General features: G+C 33.7%; 1 protein-coding gene across 3 annotated transcripts in view; it reads left to right on the top strand.

The window, feature by feature from the left end:
- The window catches only part of GRID1 (glutamate ionotropic receptor delta type subunit 1), a 1107390-nt gene that overhangs the window by 818596 nt on the left and 263656 nt on the right, over window positions 1-25138 (top strand). For all 3 annotated transcript variants that reach the window (XM_051982367.1, XM_051982369.1, XM_051982368.1), the window contains exon 6: window positions 15198-15368. In XM_051982367.1, the coding sequence (XP_051838327.1) occupies window positions 15198-15368 (171 nt within the window). The remainder of the gene's footprint in view (window positions 1-15197; window positions 15369-25138) is intronic.

Raw genomic sequence — 25138 nt, 5'->3', positions numbered from 1 at the left:
TTTCAGTTACTGGTAGTCTTCAAGAATGAGCTGAATGGGATCTTGTTTGATAGGTGTCTTGGAAAGGATTCTTGAGCTGGTTAAAGTTGTATCTATACCATGATTGAAATCCTTTTTAGTTTTGAGATTCAGTACCAAGCCTAGTATTTTAGTGATTATTCCCAGTAGACAGAGGAAAAGGTACAGGTCACATATAGAAGGGAAGATATTTATTAGTTTTTCCACATTAGATAATTAATATTAATAGGACCCTTTCCTTTTCTTTGTCTCTTATGATCTAATTTAAATGAAAGGGTTATAATGGGTTAATATTCACTATGCAAACTTTCTGATTCGTATTTATGAACCCTGTCACTCTAGGCCTCTTGGTTATTCAGTTTCATCTTCAGATTTTCCCTGGGAAAAATTTCCAGTAACATCTTAAGTCTTTAAATTATAAATGCAATTAAAAATCATAATTTCCTGTCATTTCCTCTAGGGATAAAAAAGATGAGGTGTTAATGGAAGATGCAATACTCTCATTTTGCAAGTAGAGGAGAGAGTTGAGCATAAATGCAAGTAGATTTGAATCTTCCCAAGAGCCAAACAACTTGCTATTGCAAAGAAAATAATTAAAGTGGTTTGTAATAAGCACTATGAAGGATCAATCCTGATTATATTTATTTTTTTTCTCTATGAATAACTGCCTAGAAAACAAGTCTCAATTTAATAATAATAATCTGAAATTTATATAGTTTTCCAGTTTGCAAAGCACTTTTGTAGCTCTAGTGGGTGGCTCTAGTGGGTGGCTCTTCTATGGGTGGCATTCAATTATTTTCCCCCCTCTTCTTTTCTGAAGGGGGTGAAACTGAATTGAAGGTGATACCCAGGCATCACCTAGGTACACCCTGCCTTCTTTCCCTTGTCATATCAGTAGCTAAAAGTTTAATCAATAATACCCTGTTTTAAGTGTTAGGTGTAACATAATGGCTCTCGGGTCCACACGACCCCCTTTTCTGCTGTTTTGTTGAATTTATAATGGTTTGTAATATAATCACAATAACTCAGAGCCCCCATTAGGAAAATCTGCAATTTCAGACAGAGATCTGATTCTCTACAGTAATTTAAATTTTATGGATTTTCCAATAGCTCCTTTAAAAATAATTTGAGACAGAAGTAGGGGGACCGGAAATTCTAGCATCAAAGAAGTGAGCAGAGTTATTATAATGTCTTTTATTAGACAGGCATAGGTAGAGGAATTTGGGAAAAGAGGAGTTGTTTCAGAACTTCTTACATTCCTTAATGAAGCAATTACAATTTGATTTTTCTTGTGCAGCACGATAAATGTAGAAATATGTATAGAATAATTATACATATTTAACATATTGTATTGCTAACTCTCTAGGGAAGTGGATAGTGTAAGGGAGGGAGAAAAAAATTAAAACACAAGGTTTTGCAAGGGTGAATGTCAAAAACAATCTTTGCATAATTTTGATAATAAAAAGCTATTATTTAAAATAAAAAAAGGAAAATGACACAATTACAATTAACAGCTTTAGTCTAAATTTTCTATTCTAAGACATTCACAGTATCACTATGGTCAATAAGCATTAAGTATCTACTTTGTACCAGGCCCTGTGATAAACACCAGGGATTTAAGTTGCCCAAGAGGAACTCACAATCTCATGGGGTATAATATACAAATAACTATGTACAAATAAAATATGATTGATGAGAATAGATATAGATGGCACCATCATTAAGGAGGACCAAGAAAAAGCTTTTTGTAGAAGATGGAATTTTAGTTGAGAGTTTAAAGAAAATAGGAGGTAGAGACGAAGAGGGAGAACATTCACGGTATGGCAGACCAATCAGTTAAAATCCTTTGTCAGGTGATAGACTATGTGTTTTATTGTAACTTTATTTATTTTATTTTTAAATTATGAAATAAAACAAAACATTTTTATAACATAATAAAATAGAAAAAAGATGATTGCACATGAAATTGTAAATCTATTGTGTACAAGTTGCTCCTCCTTTTAAATATATAATAAAATTATCATGTACCTTTCTTTCTTCCCACTCTAGAGATGGTTGTCATCAAATACAAATACACACACACATATACACAGAATCATTCTTTGCAATTTATTTATTTGTTAGTTTGTTCTCAGGATGTGGAAAGTGTCTTCCTTCATAAGTCCTTTGTGGTTAATTTGGTTATTTATAACAGTCAAGATGACTAGTCACTCAAAGTTCACATACACAAATTTGTTCAGCCATTCCTTAATTGATGGACATCACCACAATTTCCAATTCTTTGCCACCACAAACAGAGCAGCTATAAATATTTTAGAATGTATGCTATTTTTTCCTAATCATCTTTGGAAATCAATGCAGTAGAGATATTTCTGTGTAAAAGAGTATGAAGATGGACTATAAAGATATATAAAGTATAAAGAGTATAAAAATGTAGTATCTTGTTTGAGAAATATCAAGGAAACTAATATCACTAGATTGTAGAATATATGGAAATAGTAAGGTATAAAGAGAATAGAAAGGTTGGAGGTAGCTAGGTTATTAAGGACTCTTTTTTTCTGTCATAGTTCAGTTCTCCTTTCATTTTCTTCTTTTGTTGATGACCCTATGATATTAATTCTTTCTTGACTCACTCACCGAGTCTTGACGAGGGGTAAGGACCATATCTCCCCCACTGCTGCTGCTGCTCAGCTCATGTAGTCCCCTCCTTCTTCCTGTCTCTTTAAAAATGTCTAAGCCTGAGTCAAATCCAACTTAAGGCTCCAAGATCAAGATCAGGACTGTCATAATGCTTGTTGCTCTGATCTACAAATCTCAGGATGTCAGTCATCTCTCAAATTTCTGTTCGGTTATTTCACTGGACTCTCAGAGCTGTGTCTCCTGTGGACCAATCTGGCTAAGTGTGCAGAGATTCAGTACTAAAAGATAATCTACAGAATAACAGATTTAAGAGAGAGGAAGGACACAGTAACTAAGGAAACCATCTCTTAAAAATAGATAGATATGATATAATTGAGTGAGCCTCAGTGAAATCACATATCATTGAAGTCTTGTCATCCTAAAGCTAAGCAATATGAAATATTTATCTGGAGGTTAAGATATCCCATCCAATAAAAAAAGTCTTTTAGGAAAATGGTGCTTGCCAGGAGGAAGAATGATATATGATGGCTATGATCAACACCAAAACATATTGATTAAGACAACACTATATCCCCAAACCATGTTAGATACTGGGTTAACAAGACAAGAGAACAAAATGTCCTATCCTCAAGCAACTTATTCTCCCAAATTCTATCCCAGTTCTTTATCTAGGAACCTGAATTTCTTTAGGGAAAATTAATGAACACTTGGTTAAATCAATCACAGAGTATGATTTAATCAATAATTCCTTTTTAAATAGACATTAAAGGGTGGGAGAGTGATCTAAAAAACTATCAACATTCTTTTCCAATCTAAAATTCTGGGTTTTTTCCCACAGTCCAAAGTAAATATATTTGTCCTGGTGGGGGCCCAAAAAAGATAATGGACTCTTGTTTTTGCTATTATTTCAAAGAATGTTTGACTTCCCAGCAGGAGATTGGTTGCTTCTGTGTTGAACATAGAGATATATTATTTGTAGGAACTTCCATCTTTTTTTATGCTCATCCTCTGCCCTAAGTCCTGACTCCAGTTATTGAGCTACTGAGAATGTTCTGTACTTTGTCTGAGTTCCAAATAGCTGTATCAGCTATTTTAAGACTGTCCTTTTAGTTATTTAAGTACTTTCTTTACAGCCAGGACAGGGAAAATTGTGCATTTTCTACCTAAAAATATTTGAAGATTATCACATAAGAATAAGTAGTAATAAGCTTAGTAGATCTCTAACTGGAGGTATAGTGGGGAATGTTAGATGTGCTTTTGACCTTGCTTGACTATCCTGAACATTTTTTAAAAGCACCTAATTAATGACAACAGATTTGGGACTGTTATTGAACTCAGATATACTTATTTGATGAATAGAATTAAAAAAAAGAAAGGAAAAGAGGGAGAATGCAAAAAAATCATGGAAGAAATAAAATAAGATATGAAGAAAACTGAAGAGAGATAAGAATGAAGAGAAGAGAAGATAGGAGAAAGGAAAAAAAAGAGAAAAAAATGCAAAGAAGACTCCTTTCAAATCAGGTCATTTTTTTTTAAATCACAGAAAAAACCTTACTATACCACATAGTTAATTTAAAAACTGACCAGAGCTTCTTTTGGATAATTAATTAGTCAAGACTTTCACTCTCAGCAGTGAAATGGAAGAAATGGCAATAAAGTTGAAGTGACATGTATATTCTAATACAGACCAATTATCTCAAATTGTAGACTATACAGCTAACCCATCAAACCGACAAACATCTATTAAAGTACCTAGTATTTTCAAGGAATAATACTAAGGTTTAGGGATATAAAGACAAAAGCAAAAAAAAAAAAAGGAAGACAAAATAATGGTTGACCTCTACTAGTTTACATTGAGGGAGATCACATAGGTCTATAGAATATATGCAGAATAAAACAAGTAAATCCAAGATAGTCTTAGAGGGAAGAGCATCGGAGAGAAGAGAGTCCACAGGAAACATATGCTAGGAGACCCAGGGAGGTGAGCTTTGAAGAAAACCATGAATTGCAAGAAAGGAGAGGAGGAGGGAAGGCATTCCAGAATTTGGGGACAGCCAATGAAAAGGAATAAATATGGGAAATGTAGTGTCATGTGAGGAAAAAAAAACAGCAAGTGGGCAAATGTGTATGGGCCTCAGAATATATAGAAGACAATAATATTTATGAAAGACAGGAAAGAATAGATTATAAAGATCTGCAAATGTCCATCAATAGAATGCATTTCTGATTCTAGACATAATAGAGAGCCAGTTGTGTTAATGAGTAGGAATGCAATATGACTAGTAGTATCCTTGAAAAAAAAATAATTTAGTTGGCGATGAAGGGGATGAAGTAGAGGGAAGAATGAAATGATCTGGGAAAAGTAGTTAGGAGGCTATTATTGTCTAAGTGAAAAGTGATGATAGACAGCTCTGGAAGAGATCTTGGAGGTTAATCCAACACACTCATTTTGCAGTTGAAGAAACTATGGCACAAATAGGTTCAGTGAAGTGCCCAAAGTCACATGACTAACAAGTGGCAGAGTGGGAAAGTCAAAATCAGATCCTTTGACTCCAAAATAGCATTCTACCAATTATAGCACATGTCCTGAGGATGGACTCATTGTTTTATTTATACTAATAAGTTAATTAGACAGAAAGACAGATAATAAATTGGGCAAATTAAGAGAACTTAAAGAAAGTGTCATTGTCATCACCTACCACTCCACCCTCAATCCCGCCCTACCCACCCCTGCCCCAGCCCTCATCATTTGAAAGCTCTCTCCAGTCTCAGAAAATAAATACAACCCAGCAAACTGGCCCTCCTAAGAGTAGCTCGAATCCTAAAACAGGAATAGAGGACAAGGTTTTGTCTGCCAAGGCCTGGCCCCTGATGGCCAGTTGCCATTACAATTTCATTTCTGACCTACAGTCTATTGTTTTAATGGGCCAGAGATGGGCTTTTTCATGTTAATGGACTGTTAATATGAAGAGCCTTAGGAATAATGTGACAGCCCTGGCTGCACAATGGGCAAAAACGAGTCCATGTCATTTACTCAAATAAAGGAAACAATATTACTTTTCAACAAATGGCCCATTTTACTTAATTATAGGACCATTGCTGAGTGGCGTGTTGTCCTGGACTACATGCTGCATGCTGTTCTTCCTTTTCCCTGGGAGGAGAAGCAGGAACTAAATACAAATATTTGGGGTCAATTTCATTTTGGTTTCCTTGGAGTAAGGAGGGGCTTTTCAGCTAGCTGATATTTCTATCAGGATGCAGAATCTGCTCTACTTTGAGGTGTCCTCCCATAACTAGGAATAGAATTGGAGCTGGATCATTATAAGTATCATACACATAGCAGATTCAGATTTTAAAAGATCATAATGATTCTATTATTATTATTATTATGTTGATATTACTGTATATATATACATATACATATACACATATGTATATGTGTATATATATACATATACATATACATATACATATATATATATATATATATATATATTATATTTTATAGGGTAAGAAAATGAGAAGCCCAAAACACAAATAAATTAAGCATGGCTACATACCCAGTAAGATAAAAAGGAGAACTATGATTTTGAACCTAAATCCCATAATTCTAATTTGTGCCACTTAAAAAGACTTGAGAGACATAATTTCTGGGTAATTTTATCATTTTATTAATAATGCCAGCATGTTCATTAATAAAAAAAGATGGTCATTTGGCCATCTCTGTTAGACCAAAGGCCCATTGTGGTGGATTCTCATAGTTCCTATGCTCTTGAAAGAGAATTTATTCCTGAGTATGGTAATGAATTCGGATTGACTAACAATTAATGAAAAAAATGAACATTATGATGAGAGGCTGGGCTATATTATATTTAAGGATCGTGAGATAAATGATTTGTTTCACTCAAATCTTGATCAAAAAGACATCAATTTCTATATAACCTGTCCGACAAAAGAAAGAAATCAACAGTTCACACCAGAATTGTCTGAGCAAATGCAATGAACAGGAATGCACCCATTAGCCCAAACTTACAATTTCTTTTACTGTCTAATTAGATCTTGAACTGGGTAAATTATTGTCTAAGATTTCCTACATTTTTTTATTTCTGGATGAGGAAGTAGAAAAAAGGAAAAACCTTGGTCCTAATTCAATAATTAGTTATTAATGCAAGAGAGAGAATATTTTCTCACAAAGTCTAACAACCCTTTCCACCGTATCAACAAGTTTCTTCTTGGATGTACAAATAATGACCTGTATTTTCATAGCTCCATGGGAAAATCTCAGAGGCTAGCTAGCCAAGCTCCTAATTGAGTAGAAATCTGTCCTACACAATCTGCTCTGCTATTAGCAGGCCCATGTAGAGAAATTCTGGAAAAAGTGACCCTTTCACCTTCCAAGGTAGCCCATTCATTCTATTTGTGATTTCAATTAGTTAGGAATTATTCCCCTTTTTGCACACTATGTCCCAACCTTACATGAACCTTTAACCTGCCTCTTGGCAACTTTGAGCCAATGCTCCTACTTGTAACATATAGAGTCAAAGAAAACAAGTTTAATGCCTCTCATAATCATTGTCATGCAAATATTTGAAAATACCTTCACCTCTAAGTAAATCTTTTCTACAGCTCAAATATTTTCTATTTCTACAATTCTTGTAAGGCATGGGCCAAAGTTTTCTTGATATCCTGATTATCCTTCTCAATAAAAACTCTATTTAATAAATGATCTATCCCAGATGTGCTATCCAGAAAAGGAAGAAAACTCCATAGGTCTTCTGATCATCTCAGAATATTGAAGTGCTATTTGATCTTTTTCTAGACATCACATCACTCTAAATTATTAAGGTATTAGTTATTGTACACATTATTTTCTAGGTTCTGATTTTTTTTTACACCACTTCAATTCATAGACATCTTACTATGCTGTTTTTTCCCCTTGAACCCTCTAAGAATTCTTCTTATATGTAATTTCTTCCTGCAACGTAATATTTCATGATGGTTTTTCCAGCCACTAACTAGTAGATAGGGACTCTCTTTATATACATTCCACTGTTTATTTAGACTCAATGCAACAAGGATTCATTGAAGTCCTCCCCCTGAGCAAGACATTGTGCTAGGCAACAACCTAGTTCAAAATGAAGCTTTCAAGTCTTCCAGGATCTCATCCTAAAATTGATTAAACACCTTAGAACTTTTCGACATGAATTTCTATAGCCACTTCTTCTCTAATTTGTGCTTGAAAAGTTGATTATTTGAACACAAGCAGATAAATTTACATTTATTTATGCTTTGTTTAATGTTTGACTTAACTTTTTAACCTGACAAAATTCTGTGTAATTTTTATATTTGATTTGTATTTTTTATTAAAACTGGTAATAAAAATATCAAAAATACACATTCCTGAATAGACTTAAGGGGCCCTTCACCAGAGACCTACCCTATTCCAGAATAATATTGGTCCATAATTACTATTTGTTAAATTGGGTCATCCAAACAGTTATTCATTTCAACTATAACCCAGCTAATTTTATTGCTCTCCAATTCATAACACTCATTTATTCATCTTCATTTTTTACATGTCAATGAGACCTAATATGATTCCTTTTCAGGGTCCTGATCAAATGAAATTCTCTAACATTATTTATGTATTGGAATCCCTTGTTGGTTTCAACTGAATTTTATATTCCTATCACAGGATTGTAACTCATAAGTTCTTTTGTTTGTTTCATTTTAGTTTTGTGAGTATATGTTGAGGGAAGATTTTAACATCCCCAAAGCCACCCTTCCATGTAAATTGCCTCTACAATCATTATTTTTTTGCTTTTGACATTCATCATTTTTAGAAGGTCCATAAATTTTATTTTTCCAAAGGATAAACAATTCTAGTATTTCCAAGATGTTTTATAGATTTAAGACTTTGAGAGGAGCCTGAGAAAATAACTTACATAAAGGAATTACCAGACAGGATCTAAGTATAGAGAATGACATTAATATTTAATTTTTTTTTTCATGATACCAATAGGCTGAGAAAAATTTGTGGCTTCAAATAAGATCAAACAAAAAATTTTCAAACTCCTGCCTTTCTCATATGGCTTGGATACCAAGAAAAGATTCATTGCCTTTAAATATGAATCCATATTTGGCATTCTTAAAGTGTCTGTCTGATACAGGAGACCATCCTCTTGGCTATTTACTCAATATGGAAATAGGGAAAGTAAAATTGTAAAGTATTTGAAGATTTTCTCCTTTACTGGTCCAACTTTCTCCCTCAGGTCTAACAATTGCCAAGGTGCCTCCTTCCTCATTTTCTTCATTAAAAATGAAAATCCTTTTATCTTATATCCTTGTGTATAGGATCACTGTCCCATTTAAGGTACATTGGTACATTAAATAATTTGTAATTAGATGGTAGGAGTTCAAATTTTGATTTTGTTACTTAATAAATATTTTACTCTGAGCATATAATATATCTGGTCTTTAGGTTTCTCCTTTGTAAAATAAAAAAAAAAAAACATTAGACTAGAAGACTTTAAGGATCTCTTTAAACTCTAAATTTATGATTACATGAGTTTAAAAAATAACTAATTGAATAAATATCCTGAATTATCTACACTAAAATCATCATCATCATTACCATCATCACCACCATTATCATCAATAGCAGCAGCATAACCATGATCCTCATCTTGGTCTAGTTTTCCTATATAACATTTTTAATATAAATTATAAAGCCATATTCTTCCAGTTCAAATAGAGGTTGTGTTGCAGAGTGGATAGAGAGATGGCTTTGAAGTCATTGAGAACAGAGTTTCAATTCCCTTCTTGATAAATACTGGTGAGGTAATTGACTAAGCCACTTAAACTGTAAGTGACTAAAAACAGTATATAATTCTGAGTTTACAAAGAAAGTACTGATTCCTCTGAAGGCCCAAATACATTGATGAAATCATAGGTTCAAGTCTTGGCCAATAAAGGATTATGTATCACTACAAAGATAATCATCTTAAGGCAAAGATATCTCTACTCATGCTAAAGCTCTAATATCTTCAAAGGACTCTTCATTACTTACAATATACAGTATAGATTCTTTGGCATGTAGACCCTTCGATATGGCTCCAACTGATAATATTTTTTCTAACTTTTATGTCTTTGATCCTCCATTGTCATCCTACCTTTCTAGTTTATTCCACACGACTCTATTTTCTACTTTCTATGTTAAAGGCAAAGTATTTTAGTAAGGATGCTCTTATTTTCTCTGCCTATCTTTCTGTGTTCTTATAGAGCATCTGGATACTTAATCTCTCTACAATTCAGTTTCCTCATCTATAAAATGAGAATGTTAGGTCTGATTGTCTCTAAAGTCCTTTGAGTCCCCATGTTAAGAATGCATTCCATCCTTCTTTCTTGTAAGAAACTTTCCTTCCTACCTCCTTCAGGAATATTTCCTAAATTCCCTTCCCAATCTCACTAAAGTCTCTTCTCTTACCCAGAATTTTCCTAGAGCAAATTTTCAGGATTTTTTTTTTTTGGCCATAGAACCCTTTTTTCCATGCTGTTTCACATTTATTTGACATTATGCTTAATCTCTCTTATTAGACCACAATTACTAGCATGTAATATATTAGGACTACTATTAGATTAGAGCTTTCTGCTGATGCCCATCAGTTGGGGAATGGCTAAATGTTATGGTATGTGAATGTTATGGAACATTATTGTTCTCTTAGAAACCATTAGCAGGCTGATTTCACAAAAGCCTGGGAGACTTATATGAACTGATTCTAAATGAAGTGAGTAGAACCAAAAGAACATTGAACATAGCCACAACAAGATTATGTGATGATCAACTCTGATAGACTTGGCTTGTTTCTACAATGAGGTGATTCAGGCCAGTTGCAATGATGTTGTGATAGAGAGAGCCATCTGTATCCAGAAAGAGGACTATGGGGACTGAATGTTGATCATAGAATAGTATTTTCACCTTTTTGTTGTTTACTTGCTTTTTGTTTCCTTTCTAATTTTTTTCCTTTTGGATCTGATTTTTCTTGTGCAGCATGATAAATGTGGAAACATGTAAGAATTAGTACATTTTTAGAAGAATTGTACATGTTTAACATATATTGTATTACTTGCTGTCTGGTGGAAAGTGTGAGAAAGGGGAGGGAGAAAAATTTAGAACACAGGGTTTTGCAAGGTATGTATTTTGAAAAAAAAAGCTATTATTTAAAAAAAAATAAAGGTTTCTGCACCTCAGGGATTATATAATATTTTCCCTGAGCTTTGCACAGGATAGACACCTAATTTAATATTTTTCACATAATAATTTTAAAGATTGAAATGAATTCCTGGGTTTGGGAGCTACTACGTTCCTTCTTTTTCTCATTTAATACTACCTTTCTTATTTCCCTTATTGCTAGAAGCTTCTTCCTATTGAGCATCTCCAATTAATCTTGTCAGTATCTTGTTTGCTTAGAGACATTTGTGTATTGTATCCCCTTGCTTCTTAAAAGCAAAGCCTGTCTTCTGTCTTTTTAAAAAATTTCTAGTGCTTATCATAGTGCCTGAAACAAAATAAGTATGGAATATGTTTATTGATTAACCTATACTTCCTGTTTCCCCACTATTCTCTTGTAATGGGGTGAGGCTTGAGTTGATGCACTGAGGTCCCAGCACATCAGGCTAAATAGTAAATCTATTAATATATAAGCTTGGAGAAAGAATGGCCCCCACCCACTCTTTGTGCAAGTCCTGATTTGTTGTATAGGAAATGACGATTTTGGTGGGTGGAAGCAGAGGAATGGAAAGGGAAGCGGAAAGAGAGACTGCTGGCTGGCGTCTTGTCACGGCTGCTTCCATTGCTATTGCGACCGCCCTTCACCTCCGATCCCTCTTTGCTAGATGGCTTCCTGTCTGCCCATATTGCTATCGCAATCCTTCTCCACCTCTTCACTTCAATCAAGATTGAAGATTTTTCCCTTAATCTGAATTCCTGACTCTGGCTGATTTTAAATACACAGTCATCACATTCTTTAATTATTTACTTTTTTAGTTAAGTCTATGCTTTTTTAAAATGTAGGGAACTCCCTTTATTACTGTTTCAGTTGTTTTTCAGTTGTGTCCAATTCTTTATAACTCCATTTGAGAATTTCTTAGCAAAGATACTGCAGTGATTTGTCATTTCCTTCTCCATTTGAGAAACTGAGGCAGACAGCGTGAAGTTGCTTGCCTAGAATCATAGACACATAATAAGTGTTTGAACCCAGATTTGAACTCAGGAAGTTCAAATTTTAAGTGGGGTACTTTGTGTACTATAGTGCCACCTCGCAGCTTCCATAAAGTCTCCAAGGTTTTGTTTTTTCCTTGATTCTCTAGACCCTGCCAAGGACCTAGTCTTTAGTATGTGTTTAATGGATAATCATTGAATTTCACTGAGTTAAATTGATACTAAAGTAATTAATTAATTTAAATGATTTATTCATTCATACTTTAAAAAAATAAACTCAAACAAAACTAGATTTTTAGAATAGTCGAATCAATAACTTCTTTGATATAGGAAATACTTTAAACATTCATGTCAAAGTAGACATTTCAATATAATTATAAAGTCAGCTCTTGAATGACCTCAGAAGTCATTTAATACCAAATACCAAAAAGAAAATAAAAGAATCCCTTCTATTACACACATAACAGATGATCATCCAACCTTCTCTTGAGCATCTTCAGTGATGAGAAACTTATAAGGCATACTTGTTCTAGTCTGAAACAATAAATTGTTAGCAAAATTTTTGCTAATGATTGAATGTTATCTATGAATTCCATGTTCATTGTTTTAGAATAAGGTTTGTGATTTCAGTGGTTCATGGATTTTTTGGAAGAAACTCCTTCCACATAAAGTGAAGATCAGCATTTTTTTCCCTGCAGTTAATTGTCTTAATGGATTGCTTAATAATATTATATAGCTAACAAAATATGATTATTCTATTTTTAAGAGTTATTCTGATGTACACACATATGTCCATATTTTTGATCCACATTTATGTTTTCTATCTTTATAAGTGTGGTTGCATATTTTTGTATATGCATATTTTTTTTTAATCTGAGCTGTAACCTGGGTCATACGTTTACTCTTCTTATTTATAAGTGAGGTATCATAGCACACTGAATTGAGAGTTAGCCATGGTCTCAGGAAGACCTGTGTTCAAATTTCATCCCTGACCTATATTGGTTTTGTGATTTTGGCAAGTCCCTTAACTTCTAACTGGGCCAGATTATACTATAAATTGCAGAGAAAGTATGCACCTAGATTTAGAGAAGGTTCCTTATTGGCTGAATCTCTAATACCAATTATATCACAGATCCAGTAAAACATTCATGTATCTCTATGCACACATATGCACGTTATCAGCATTACATTAATTTTCAAAATCATTAACCAAAATCTTCCTAGAAATTTAAGCTGCCTCACAATGGAACGCTTTGCTTTGAGACATAATGGGCTCCCCATCACTGAAACTCTTAAAATGAAGTCTAGGTGATTAGTTGTATGATATGTTATAGAGATTTTTTTTTCATTTTTATTCTTTTTTATAGGTAGTTGGATTATATGGCCTTTGCGATCTATGGTTCTGAGAGTCTGTTATTTTATAGAAATGCTTACCTATGCAAAGCAATCCTATTAGGCCCTGGAAAAAACAGATAGGTCTAGAACTTATATTCTGAAAATTAACAATTAGAGGAAGATGATTTCCATACAGACTTAGCTGTTCCAATCAATAAATGATATATTTACCTTCTGAGTAAAAGTACAAATTATACTTTGAGGTGAATTTCTATATCCCCACAGTTCTTTTCTGCTTAACATTTCAAAATCTATATGAACAGAAATAAATTTTCTTTATTTAAGTTTGTTCCTGGAAATGGCTTAATTCAGTTTTAGTTGTTTTGTGCAGGTGTTTTGCTTCCCCTCCCCTCTTCTCCTCTTCTTTTCTTTTCTTTCCCCTTCTCTTTCCTCCCTTCTGTTTCCCTCTTCTTTCCTCTCCTTTGCTCTCTTTTCCTCTTCTCAGGTCTTCTTGATTTCAGGTGCTCTCTTCATTTCACCACCTAGCTATCTTTAGCCACCAATCTTGTGTGTGTGTGTGTGTGTGTGTGTGTGTGTGTGTGTGTGTGTGTGTCTAGATGTGTGCAAGGGGAAGGTACCTAAATATTAGCAGAAACTTTGTGATCTAATGGGTAGTCTCAGAGAATATTCTTACCTTTATCCTTAGTATACTCCTAAACCTCTCACTATAAAATATGGCAGTGGAGACAATTCTGAAAATTATATTTACTTAACAGAAATGTATTTTGTTTCCCTCTCACATTGCACTCTATTGGGGGAAAATGAAAAATAAAATAAAAATATTTCTTATGGCAAATAGGAATAGTCAAAAGCAGAACATATTACCTCCTTTGCCATATCTGAAAAAAATCTCCTTCTATACTCTCAGTCCATCACCTCTCCCTTGGGTAGTGGATGATATGGTTTATCATTGGTTCTCTGGCATCATGGATAGTCATTGTGCTGATCACAGTGCTTATGGCTTCAAAATTGTCTTTATAATGTTGTTATTACATACATTATTCTCTTGCTTCTGCTCATTTCATTCTTCATCATTTGAGACATTTCAAAATTAGTCATTTTGTAATATTGATATGATATTACAAAATATTCTTCTGATTCTGCTCATTACATTCTGCATCATTTCATACACCTCCATTCTTTCCTAGAAATAATCCTTTTTCTTACATGATAGAATACCATTCAAATCCCACATTTTGTTCCACTATTACCTGATAAATGGGCACTTTATTTCTAATTTGGGGCCACCACAAAAGAGCTGTTATCAAGATTTTGGTATACTTAGACCATTTCATCTTTTTTTGATCTCTTTTGGGTTTAAACTTAGGAGGGGCATAACCTGATCAAAGGGGTGCATTTCTTAGTAAATCTGTGTATAATTCCAAATTGTTCACCAGTATGTGTGCATGTATATGTGTTTGTCTTTGTGTGTGTGTTACAATCATAGGTACATCTATATCAGTATGCTTGTGTCAACCATAGCTCTTTCTATATTTGCCACTGATCTTTTCCCTTCATTCCTGATTTAATTGGTGTTATGTGAAACCTCAAAATTCTTCTAATTTGTATTTATCTAATTATTGATGATTTGGAACATTGTTATATGTCTGGAGTGGCCTGGGATTCTTCCCTTGAGAAGTGTCTATTTATATCCTTATGCTATTACCAATTAGGATATAATTATTATTTTTGTAGATTTAAATCAATTCCTTGTATCATGAAAATGAAAAATGTATCCGAATTTCCTCCCCTGTGAAGTTCTGTCCAATAGAATGGCTTGGTATTGGAAGAGGGATACATGGTTTATGTAGTGAGCAGTAAATGGTATCATGTGACCCAATAGTCCTCCCCAAAATAAATTTGATTAGCTTACATTTGAGAATAAACAAAAACCTGTTGAGATAACATTGGCTTTCTTTCCCAGGAAATCAGTGACCCAGAAATACTGGAACTTGTGCACAGTGCACTGGGAAGAATGACTGTGGTCCGTCAGATCTTCCCATCAGCAAAGGATAATCAGAAGTGCACGAGGAACAACCATCGAATATCCTCATTGCTCTGTGATCCACAGGAAGGCTATCTCCAGATGTTGCAGGTCAGTGACTGGCTCTCAGTCATGTCTTTGTCCCTAGGAAGCTCATACAGTAATTCTTGACAACGATGGGGAAAATTCAAGGGCAAAGATGGACTGATGGAAATATTCTAAAGATAGCACAAGTTATATTTCAGCTCCAAAAGGCATCATAGTACAAGAGATAGAATATCAGGGTTAGAAATAGGGAGACCAGGGAATAAGCCCTGTCTTCATATCTCTTCTTTGATCCTTCCTAATTTGTGAGTCAGGAAAATTCTTTATCCTCTTCAGGAATTAGCTACTATTTTATGACATTAAAGACTAGTTGCATTTTGTATGGATCTATGGAATTCACCATGAATATGAGATCATAGATTCCTCCTTTACAGAACTTCCCATTACTGGATCTCTTAGTTTACCATTGCTTACACACTTATTTATTTGAATATTTCACTGACTAAAATTGTAAACAGTTTTGATGAATTAAAAAGCATTTGTCAGGCAATTACTTTGTAGCAAATACTTGGCACTAAAAAAAAAAAAAAAAAAAGCAAAGATAATTTCTCACTGCAAGAACCTTATATTTTAATACGAAAAGACCTCACTGATAGGAAAGTGGAAGCCAGGGAAGGGTATTGGCTTCTAAAGTGTTAGCAAGTTGCTTGTTGGAGCCACAAGGGAGCAGATTAATGCAAGCCTCCCAGTAGTACTGGCAATATTGATGTGTTTATGGGTCCCCAAACATGACACTACTTATATATAAAACATTAGCAAGCAATTCTACCAGTCATTAGGAGATCAGAGAATAGCAGTCCACCAGTATCTATTTAAATGTAATATGTTTTTCTCCAATCAGTTTCTCATTTGATACTAGTCATGGCATAGAGCTAATTTGGGATCTCGAAAACCATTCCACTTGTAGATAAACTCCGTCAGATTTTCCCAAAGGGAAATTGGGTTAAGTTTGGATTGAGAGATGCGTGTTTATCTGTCGATTGAGATGCAGACTTATTAAGTTTGAATGTTAGCCTTTGGGGGTTGGAGAGGAGCTCACAAAGATTATTTGCTACGACCGGAGAAACCAAAAACTATAAAGGAAAGAGAAGAGTGGGGAGAATACACTTGAGATTTTAGATTTCCAAGTCGAGGTCAGTGCTTTGAATGTGATCCAAGTGGCTGTCATGCAATTGGCATTATTCTCTGAATGGCTTAAACACTGGGGACAGTTCAGACACTAGTGTGCTAAACAATTAAGGGTTCTATCCAACTGGGACACTACTTACAGATTTAATCCATCTGACAGGTGGAGACAAAGAGACAGAGAGACACAAAGAAACAAAGAGAAAGACTCAGAGAGAAAGACAGAAAGAGACAGATAGATGGAGACAAGATTGTAATTTACTTTCAGTTAAGTAGGCAGAAAGCTATGTCCCTAATGCTTCTTCTGTGATTAAAGAGGTGGGCCCTTATTTCTCCTGGTGATCTTTTCTCTATTGACAAGAATTAAGTTACGTGTGTGTGTGTGTGTGTGTGTGTGTGTGTGTGTATGCGCATGTTTCTATGTCTGTATGTCTGTGTTTCCTAGATATGAAGATATTCAGTTACCTTCTACATTTAGGAAATAGCATGGAAGTTGAGAATTTGGATTCATTCCAACTTCTAGTGCTTTTCACTTGTATGACCTTAGTAAATGAATGGATGAATGGAATGAATAAATGAATGAGTGAATTAAATGAATGAATGAATGAATACAAAAGCATTTTTGTGTCATGCACTATGTTAATTTCTGAGAATGCAATACAAAACAAAAAATACAATCTTTATTTTTTTGGCAGAGACAGCACACATATGGAATTGGTAGACATGGTAGACCACTTGATTTAGAAAACAACATGGATGGTTAATAGGGCTAAATAGATTGATGTACTACAATCCAGGAGCAGTGGTAGAGTAGAGAGCATAGTTCATGATTCTAGGGCTGGAAGAGTGAGAGAAGATAATGAAGTGAAGTGGGATAATTTTCGGGTAGAACCAAGTTCATTAAAGGAATGTTTGTGGAAGATATGATCAGGGAAAAGGGATTTCATTAAATTGAGGGGTGGTGGTGGAATATTATGTGGTAAAGTAGAGAAGAAAGAACCAATGAAATAGAGGAGAAATTAATCTTGATTCTTTCTTCATCTAAGAAATGTGCTGTTTGAACTCTGAAGTCCCTTTCAGGTATCTATGATCAAATGATGTCCCTTTTTAAGTATTACATTGTGAGACTGAAGGTATATTAAGGATGCAGTTAAATATATATCAGGTATTAATTATGACATAATTAAGGAAGGGGGTGGGATTGAGGATGCTACAAATAATTATTTGTACCACATTACCAAACACACTGGAGTAGTTAAGGACACTCCAAAATCAAATTGATTTCTGTAGTAGTTGTCCTTTTTCTTTCTTCCTTTCCTTCCTTTCCTTTTTTCTTTTCTCCTTTTTCCCTCCTTCCTTCTTTCTTTCTTTCTTTCTTTTCTTTCTTTGTTTTTGTCTGTTTCAATACATTTTTCCTTCCTTCCTGCTTTCCTTCCTGCATTCCTTTCTTCCTTCATGCATTTATGTACAGATCTAATAAAAGAAAAAGTTGAAAAACTTATTCTATACTAAGTGGTGAGGAGTTAGCAATTATAAGAGGCATTGATTTCATTATAAGAAGCTTAATTTTCATATGGGATAGAAGATAGAACATTGGACTTAGAGCCAGAGGATTTAAATCCAAAAGTTACCCCTACTACTTATTAACTCTGTGCCTATGGGCAAATGACCTTCTCTCTTGGTGATTCAATTTTTCTACTTATAAAATGGAGAATTAGACCAAATACTCTGTAATGCCCCTTCCAGCTCTAGCTTCTATAATCTTATATTGATAAGATTATAAATTGATAGTCTACAAGATCATTCTAGCTTCTGTTCCCAAAACATTCCTAATGCAGTCCTCAAGTGGACCCCCGCCCCTTAAGGACATCACATCACTCAGGAGCATGGTAAACCATGGTATTATGAATGGCTGTGAGGCAGGATCTATGATGTCAACCTTTTCATCCAAATTAATTTATCCATTCAGAATGAAATTAACAGCAAAGTGCTCATTTTCTCTTGTTGTAGTTATAAAATTGAAAACCTTGAGCAATCACCATTAGAGAATTCCTCTAATTGCATTTCTGAACATTGTCCCCACAATCTGATAAATTCTAATATACCAAATTTGCCCTTTAAAAAGCCAACTTTGTCAAAATGATCCAACAAAGATAGTAATATATAGCTACCATTTAGATAGTACTTTAATTTCACAAGGATACATTATTGACCTTGAGCCTTAGGGCAGCCCTATGAGATAAGAGCTACAAATATCATTTGTTCCCTTTCTTTGAAGAAGATGCCAGGATTCAGAAAGGTTAAGTTACTTGCCCCAAATTAAACAGATAAAAAGTCTGAAGATTTTTTTAGAAATGCTGAACCTATGATCTCTTTGATTTAGAGGATCATCACTGAGGAAACATCATTTTATCAATGTGCGTTCCACCTACTCTTTTTTCTTTTTTTCTTTTTTTTTCTAATTTAAAAAAAATAAGCATATGTTGCTCTATGAATCATGTTGGGAAAGAAAAAATCAACAAAGATGTTTTTGAGAGTCATTGAATGCATAAGGAGGGAAATTCTCTCTTCTACCCAATATCAACAGTGTGTAAACTGTACTGCCTGAATAGTAGAATTCATTGACTTTCAGGTTGATTTTTCCTATTGTAAGATCAAGCTCTGCTCAGTTCTGTGGAGAAAACAAACAAGTATCCTGACATTGCAGTGTATTGATTCTGCAAAGAGATTGTGGCCAACTTCCTGGTTATATCTTCTGTCATTAGGCAAAGCAGGAATGCGAATTTGCAGTTCTTAGTTTTCTCATCCCATAGGTTCATATATTTTCATAGCTTATTAGATCTCAAATGAACTTTAGAGATCATCTAATCTGACCCTCTCAATTTAAATCATCTGCTTATTCCCTTATTTTAAACTTAGTATACCACTTGCATTGTTGGCTCCCCCTTTTCCTGACCAAGCATCCTCTTAATGCTTTCTTTTACAGCATTTCTTGTGCACATATCATTGTTATAAATCTACTGTAGATTACTAAAACCAACCAAGTATTTCACCATTGTCCTTTCATTCTCTTATTATACTCGTTTTTTTTTTCAAGTATTCCATGATACCTAGTGAAGGGATGGGACATAGAGTAATATGATGTAGTGGAAAGAAATAAACATTCCCATAAAATAAATAATATTTTATGAAATAAAATAAATAATATTTTATGAAATAAAATAGATTATTACACATGAAATTGCAAATCTACAATGTGCAATTTTCTATTCTTTTTAAATATATAATAAAGCTATAATGTACAGTTCTTTTTTTTTTTTTTGCTTTTTTTCTTTCTTCCTCTGCTAGAGCGACTATAATTATTAGATACAAATATATGTGTAAACACACACATAAATTATTTATATTTATATATGTAAATCATTCTATACATATACATATTTATCATTTCTTTCTCTGGATGCAGATAACATTTTCTTTCATAGGTTTTCTGGAGGTAAGTTGTATCTTTATAATAGTCAAAATAACTTAGTTGCTCAAAGTTGTTCTTAAAACATTATAATTTCTACTATATACAACATTTTTAGGATTTAAAGAAGTGTGATTTTAATCACTTCTTCAACATGTATGATCTGGGGCTCATGTCAAAGTCACTTAATGCCTCTGGACTTCAGTTACTTATAAAATGATGATACCAACACTGTCTATTTTCCAGAGTCATGGTGAAGATCCATTGCAAGAGTTTTCCAACTTAAAGTAATCAGTACACATTGAAAACTATTATTTATTGTTGTGTAGTTTCACCTGGAGACTATTGATGTTAAGAAATCTGGATATTCATGTCAGAGAACAATACAAGATCATTGGAAATACCATACAAATTCCAAATTGTGATCCAGCCTTATTTTTTAAATTCAATTCAACTAAGAGCCTAGACTACTGTATATCTTCCATTCTTATACATGAAATATACACACATACATATGCATATATGCATATACTTGTGGGTCTTAGTAAGTATGTGAATATATGATATCTAGGGGGAAAAGATATGTGAAGTCTGCTCAACATAATAACTCTTTTCTCAAAAGGTTGCAAGATTAGTCATTTTTAAATTATGTCTGACTCTTCATAACCCCTTTTGAGGTTTTCTTGGCAAAAATATTGAAATGGTTTGCATTTCCTTATTTAGCTTGTTTTAGAGATGAACAAACTGAGACAAGCATGATTAAATGGCTTGCTCAGGGTCACACAAGATATATGTCCAATGCTGTATTGAAACACATGAAGAGAAGTTTTTCTGACTTCAAGCCTGGCACTCTTTCCACTGTGATAACTAACTGGTCCTTGAAAGGTTAGGGTAGTATCAAAGTATTGGTGACCTACATATTCTCCAATACAAGCAGACTGGTATCACCAAGCAATTCAGCCTTGTGGGGAAGGATCTTTGCAACAGAAGGAGTGACTGATTTGATATATCATCAAAGGAAACTCAGGATAACAAGAGAGAAAAAAACATGTATTATTATTAGTAATAATTTTATAAAAGGCTCAGGACACAGGAGGATGAGACATCATAGATGTGTCTAAAAAGAGAATGAAGAATGCATAAAACTTGATGGAATAAACAAAATGTGTTAAATATTATAATATCAAGGAAACACAGTAAGTATTATTTAAATTCAATATAACACAGAATTCATAGAACACCAACAATATATTCCAGAATGGTTCAAAACAGAAATAAAAGTAAAAATGTTTTTTAAATGAATTGATTCAGACTAAAAAACTATAGTTTTTAATACAGAGTGACGAAAGAAAAAAAAATGAATATCTGGTGAAGAACCTTTCCAAAGGAGCAAAAGATGTGTGTGTGTGAAAATATAACTAATGTGGAACAGAAAAATACTGAAGTGAAGCGAAAACTGCAGAAGAGGGGAAGAGATCAAGAATGTTAAAAGAATACATAAAATCTATGTCAGAATGATTGACCTTGAAAATGCTCGCAGAGATAATTTAAAGTCATAGGTTTCTCAAAGAAACAAAGTTTATCTTTTTTTTTTAATTAAAAATGAGTGTCAAAATATAGAAAACAATCCAAGAAAACTGGTGAGATTTCACTAGTAAAGAGATCAGTACTAACAGAGTTGTAATATTCTATCTTTGTGACTGCATCATTTAAGAAATTTAAATAACTATTTTATGGGAGACAACTTGCTATTGTTCTGTTTTTTTAATTTTTTTTGCAATTTTCAGTTTGAAATAACAATAAAAACATGACTTGTTGCTATGAAATCTTTTTTGTCCTACTTAGGATTTCTTAAATCTTAAGAATTTGATCCAGTTTTTCTCAAATATCATTAGATTAAATTTGTTACAAGAATTGTTCATTATATTCAGCAAGTCATTGTTTTGGTTATTTTCTTTCTTCACCCCTCTTTCAAAATTCTTCATCATTCCTATTAACTCCCCAAATTATGTTTCACTTCTGAGGGAAGAACATATATTTGTTCTTAGCCCCCAAAGAAGACAATTGCTTTTAGAAAACAGAATAAAATACAAAGTTTTCAAATATTTCCTTTGATTTCTATTCCTTTTCTTTTTTGAATTTTTGTTTTTTGCTTTCTTAACTATTTCCATTACAGTTTGCTGATGTCATATTTAATCCATGGATTCCCATCATGGTTTTTCAAAATTTGTTTCAGCAATCATGTCAATTTTCCAGCTATTATATCTGTTATCTGACCATGATTTACCTAGGTGTGAACAGTAATTAACAGAATGATGCTGATGATTACAATACTCTAATTAGCTGTCGTGCAAGAAACTTCTCTTTCCCTGTTTACATCACTTCTTCATTCTTCCCCTACAGCCTTAAAACTACCTGTTCTCTCCATTGCTCCTGAACCTACTGACCAGCAAATACTTGAACAATTTGAGGACTAATCCAATTTAGAATGCCATTCCCCTTCAAATTTCCTCACAAACTATTGCCATGGATTATTATTTTCTTCTAAGTATAGTACAGAAAGCACATTAATTTTTGTTAGCCTCTAGCTATGAGATTTATTGAGAATATCTTATATGTTTAGAGTACCATACTCAAGATAAGACATGGTCATGGATAGTTAATTTTACCATGACAGAATTAATGGAAATTCTTTTGGAGATGAAGTTCTCCAATATGTTTCTAGTTCCTCCTCCAAAAATGTGACATATTTTCCTTCCAAAGTGACAATTCTGGTTTAGAAGATTCAGGGAATAACAAAAACAACAGGGAGGTGTGTGTGTGTGTGTGTGTGTGTGTGTGTGTGTGTGTGTGTGTATAAATATGTCACTGATAACTTTCTTCCTTCCTCCTTTTCTGCTGAGCCTTCTGTGAACACTCCATTTACTCCATTAGGACTTTGGCCAGGGATTGTATGTGTTTTAAGTCTACTAAGCATTATCACATTAAAGTAATTAGGTTCCACAAGTAGAAACAGTCTTTTTGAAGAAAAGTGTCCAAGGAAGTGATTCCCTTTGACAGTGCTTGATATACATCTGCTTGAATACAAGAAAGGTGGCCAGTTTTTTTTAATCTCATTCTTATTTCTTGACGATATAGTTTTGAGCTTGTTTGATTCAATCCATAATAAGAACAAATAGTTACAAACTTTCCTTATTTCACTCAAGTCTTCTAACACTCAGCAGGTGTGTGAGTATCTGGATAGAAGTTTTTGGGAATGCATCAATTATACTTAAAGGTAGAGACATATCACACAAATTCCCCTAATTATTTCCAGATGTTGCCAAAGGCCTCTTGATAAATGGTAAGATAAAATTATTTATTTCTATGTTGTCAAAATTGACATTAATATCATTCCATAATCTATGTCATAACCAGTTCATCTAGGCTTTGAATGAATTATTTGGATTCATGGAATCATTATATTAAATTGATCACTTTGATATGGAAAGATAATTTTTGCCTGTCTTAAAATTGTATAGTTCCGTGAGACCATTTCTTTTCAGTTCCCTTCAAAATGTAGAGACATTTAAAATTGTTATCATCACATTTTTGAACTGTCCTTTACTTTTGCTCAGTTACAAAATGTTTATTGATTACTAGTTGAATTTGTTCCTCTAATCATTGAATGTGATATTTTTTCCCCTAAGGAACCTATGTTAGCTAAATATCATCATGACTTGCTATAGCCAAGTTTTAGAATTTAGAAATGATAGCATAGTACAATCACATTCAAAGCATAAGATAGTAATGAAAATGCAGTCCCTTTTAGGTACCATAAAATGCAAGAATAAAACTACTTTTGCTAGTCTTCCAAATGGTAGAAATAGGATTGATGTTGCCATATTTCTTGAATCTAGAGCATTGATATTTGTGAATGGACTCCCACATATACATGTGTACAACATACTCACCAGAGGAGTAGGAGGTAGCAGGGTTGCCTCCCCTATATTCCATCCTCAACTTCTATCTGCTCCATTTTTGGCATTATGTACTGTGTGCTCTTTGAGGACACGTGTTTTTGTCTTAACATAAATACCAGGTTTGGGAATGCATTTTTCAAGTAGTTGCATCCAAGCATTGACTTGTCTTCCCAGCTAGTCCATTCATTAACATCTTACCTGGCTTTGATATTATTTCAACATGTGGTTTTGTATTCTATAGCACCTTGGCCTCTAGATTTATTATATTTGCTATCCTCAAAACAATTACCTCCTCCAGAAAAATATATCTCTCAGGCTAATTTTTCTTTATTTATTTACACTTTATGTCATTTTGATTTCATTGATGGAAAACTCCCTGTTTATATCCTTTGACCATTTATCATTGGCCACTTATTTGAATTTCCTAAGTTATAGAAGAGAAACTTGGGAACCTGAGGTTTAGAGACATAGAATGACTTGGTTAATGTTATATAGGCACTAAAGAAAAAGCAAAATGTTTCCCATACTTTGATACTAAATCCTACAATTATTTTCCCTGTTGTACTACTCTACTTTTTCCTACTCAAGTGTATGCAAGCGTTTTAGATACAGAACTCTCCAAAAAGTCAATGTAGTCCAGGAAAGTTCCATACTTCTCTATTTACAAGGTTCATTACCTGATCTCTTCTATTTCCAAGAATGCAACCATTTGTTGGCCATATTGTTGGCCCTGTTTATGGATATCTCCATGAGTTAAATCCCAAAAGTTCTTTTCTCTAAGCTTCATGGTTGAAAATATGTGCACTCATATACTTGGCCTTCTAGTACTTCTGTCCCAAGACAGATGTTGAGGGATTTAATAAGGAAACTGAATATAAAGAGTCTGACTTTTCTTCTTCCCTCCTTGTCACCACTAAGACTCATGTCTGACATTAGCTTTATTACTTTCTGAATCTTTCTAAAGTGAAAAAAAGGCAAAATGATTATGCCTTCTTTTGCTAAACCTAAGGTTTGAGCCAACCAACCCACAAAGAAAGTTATCAGTGACATATTCATCCTGTCCAAAGGAAGATGTAATCAAAGGCTAAAACACAAGCTCACCCACATTGTAAGCTTATCATATTGGTAAAATAATTCCCTCACTATTGACAAAAGAATCCATGATTCGATCGAGAGCAATGAGAATGAAGAGTTCAGATTCAGTAACCAAGTGTTTAAAC

Source organism: Antechinus flavipes, chromosome 2 (assembly GCF_016432865.1).
Source record: "Antechinus flavipes isolate AdamAnt ecotype Samford, QLD, Australia chromosome 2, AdamAnt_v2, whole genome shotgun sequence".
Taxonomy (NCBI): domain Eukaryota; kingdom Metazoa; phylum Chordata; class Mammalia; order Dasyuromorphia; family Dasyuridae; genus Antechinus; species Antechinus flavipes.
The sequence above is the reverse complement of the archived record's forward strand: the minus strand, read 5'-3'. Positions and strand labels throughout refer to the sequence as shown.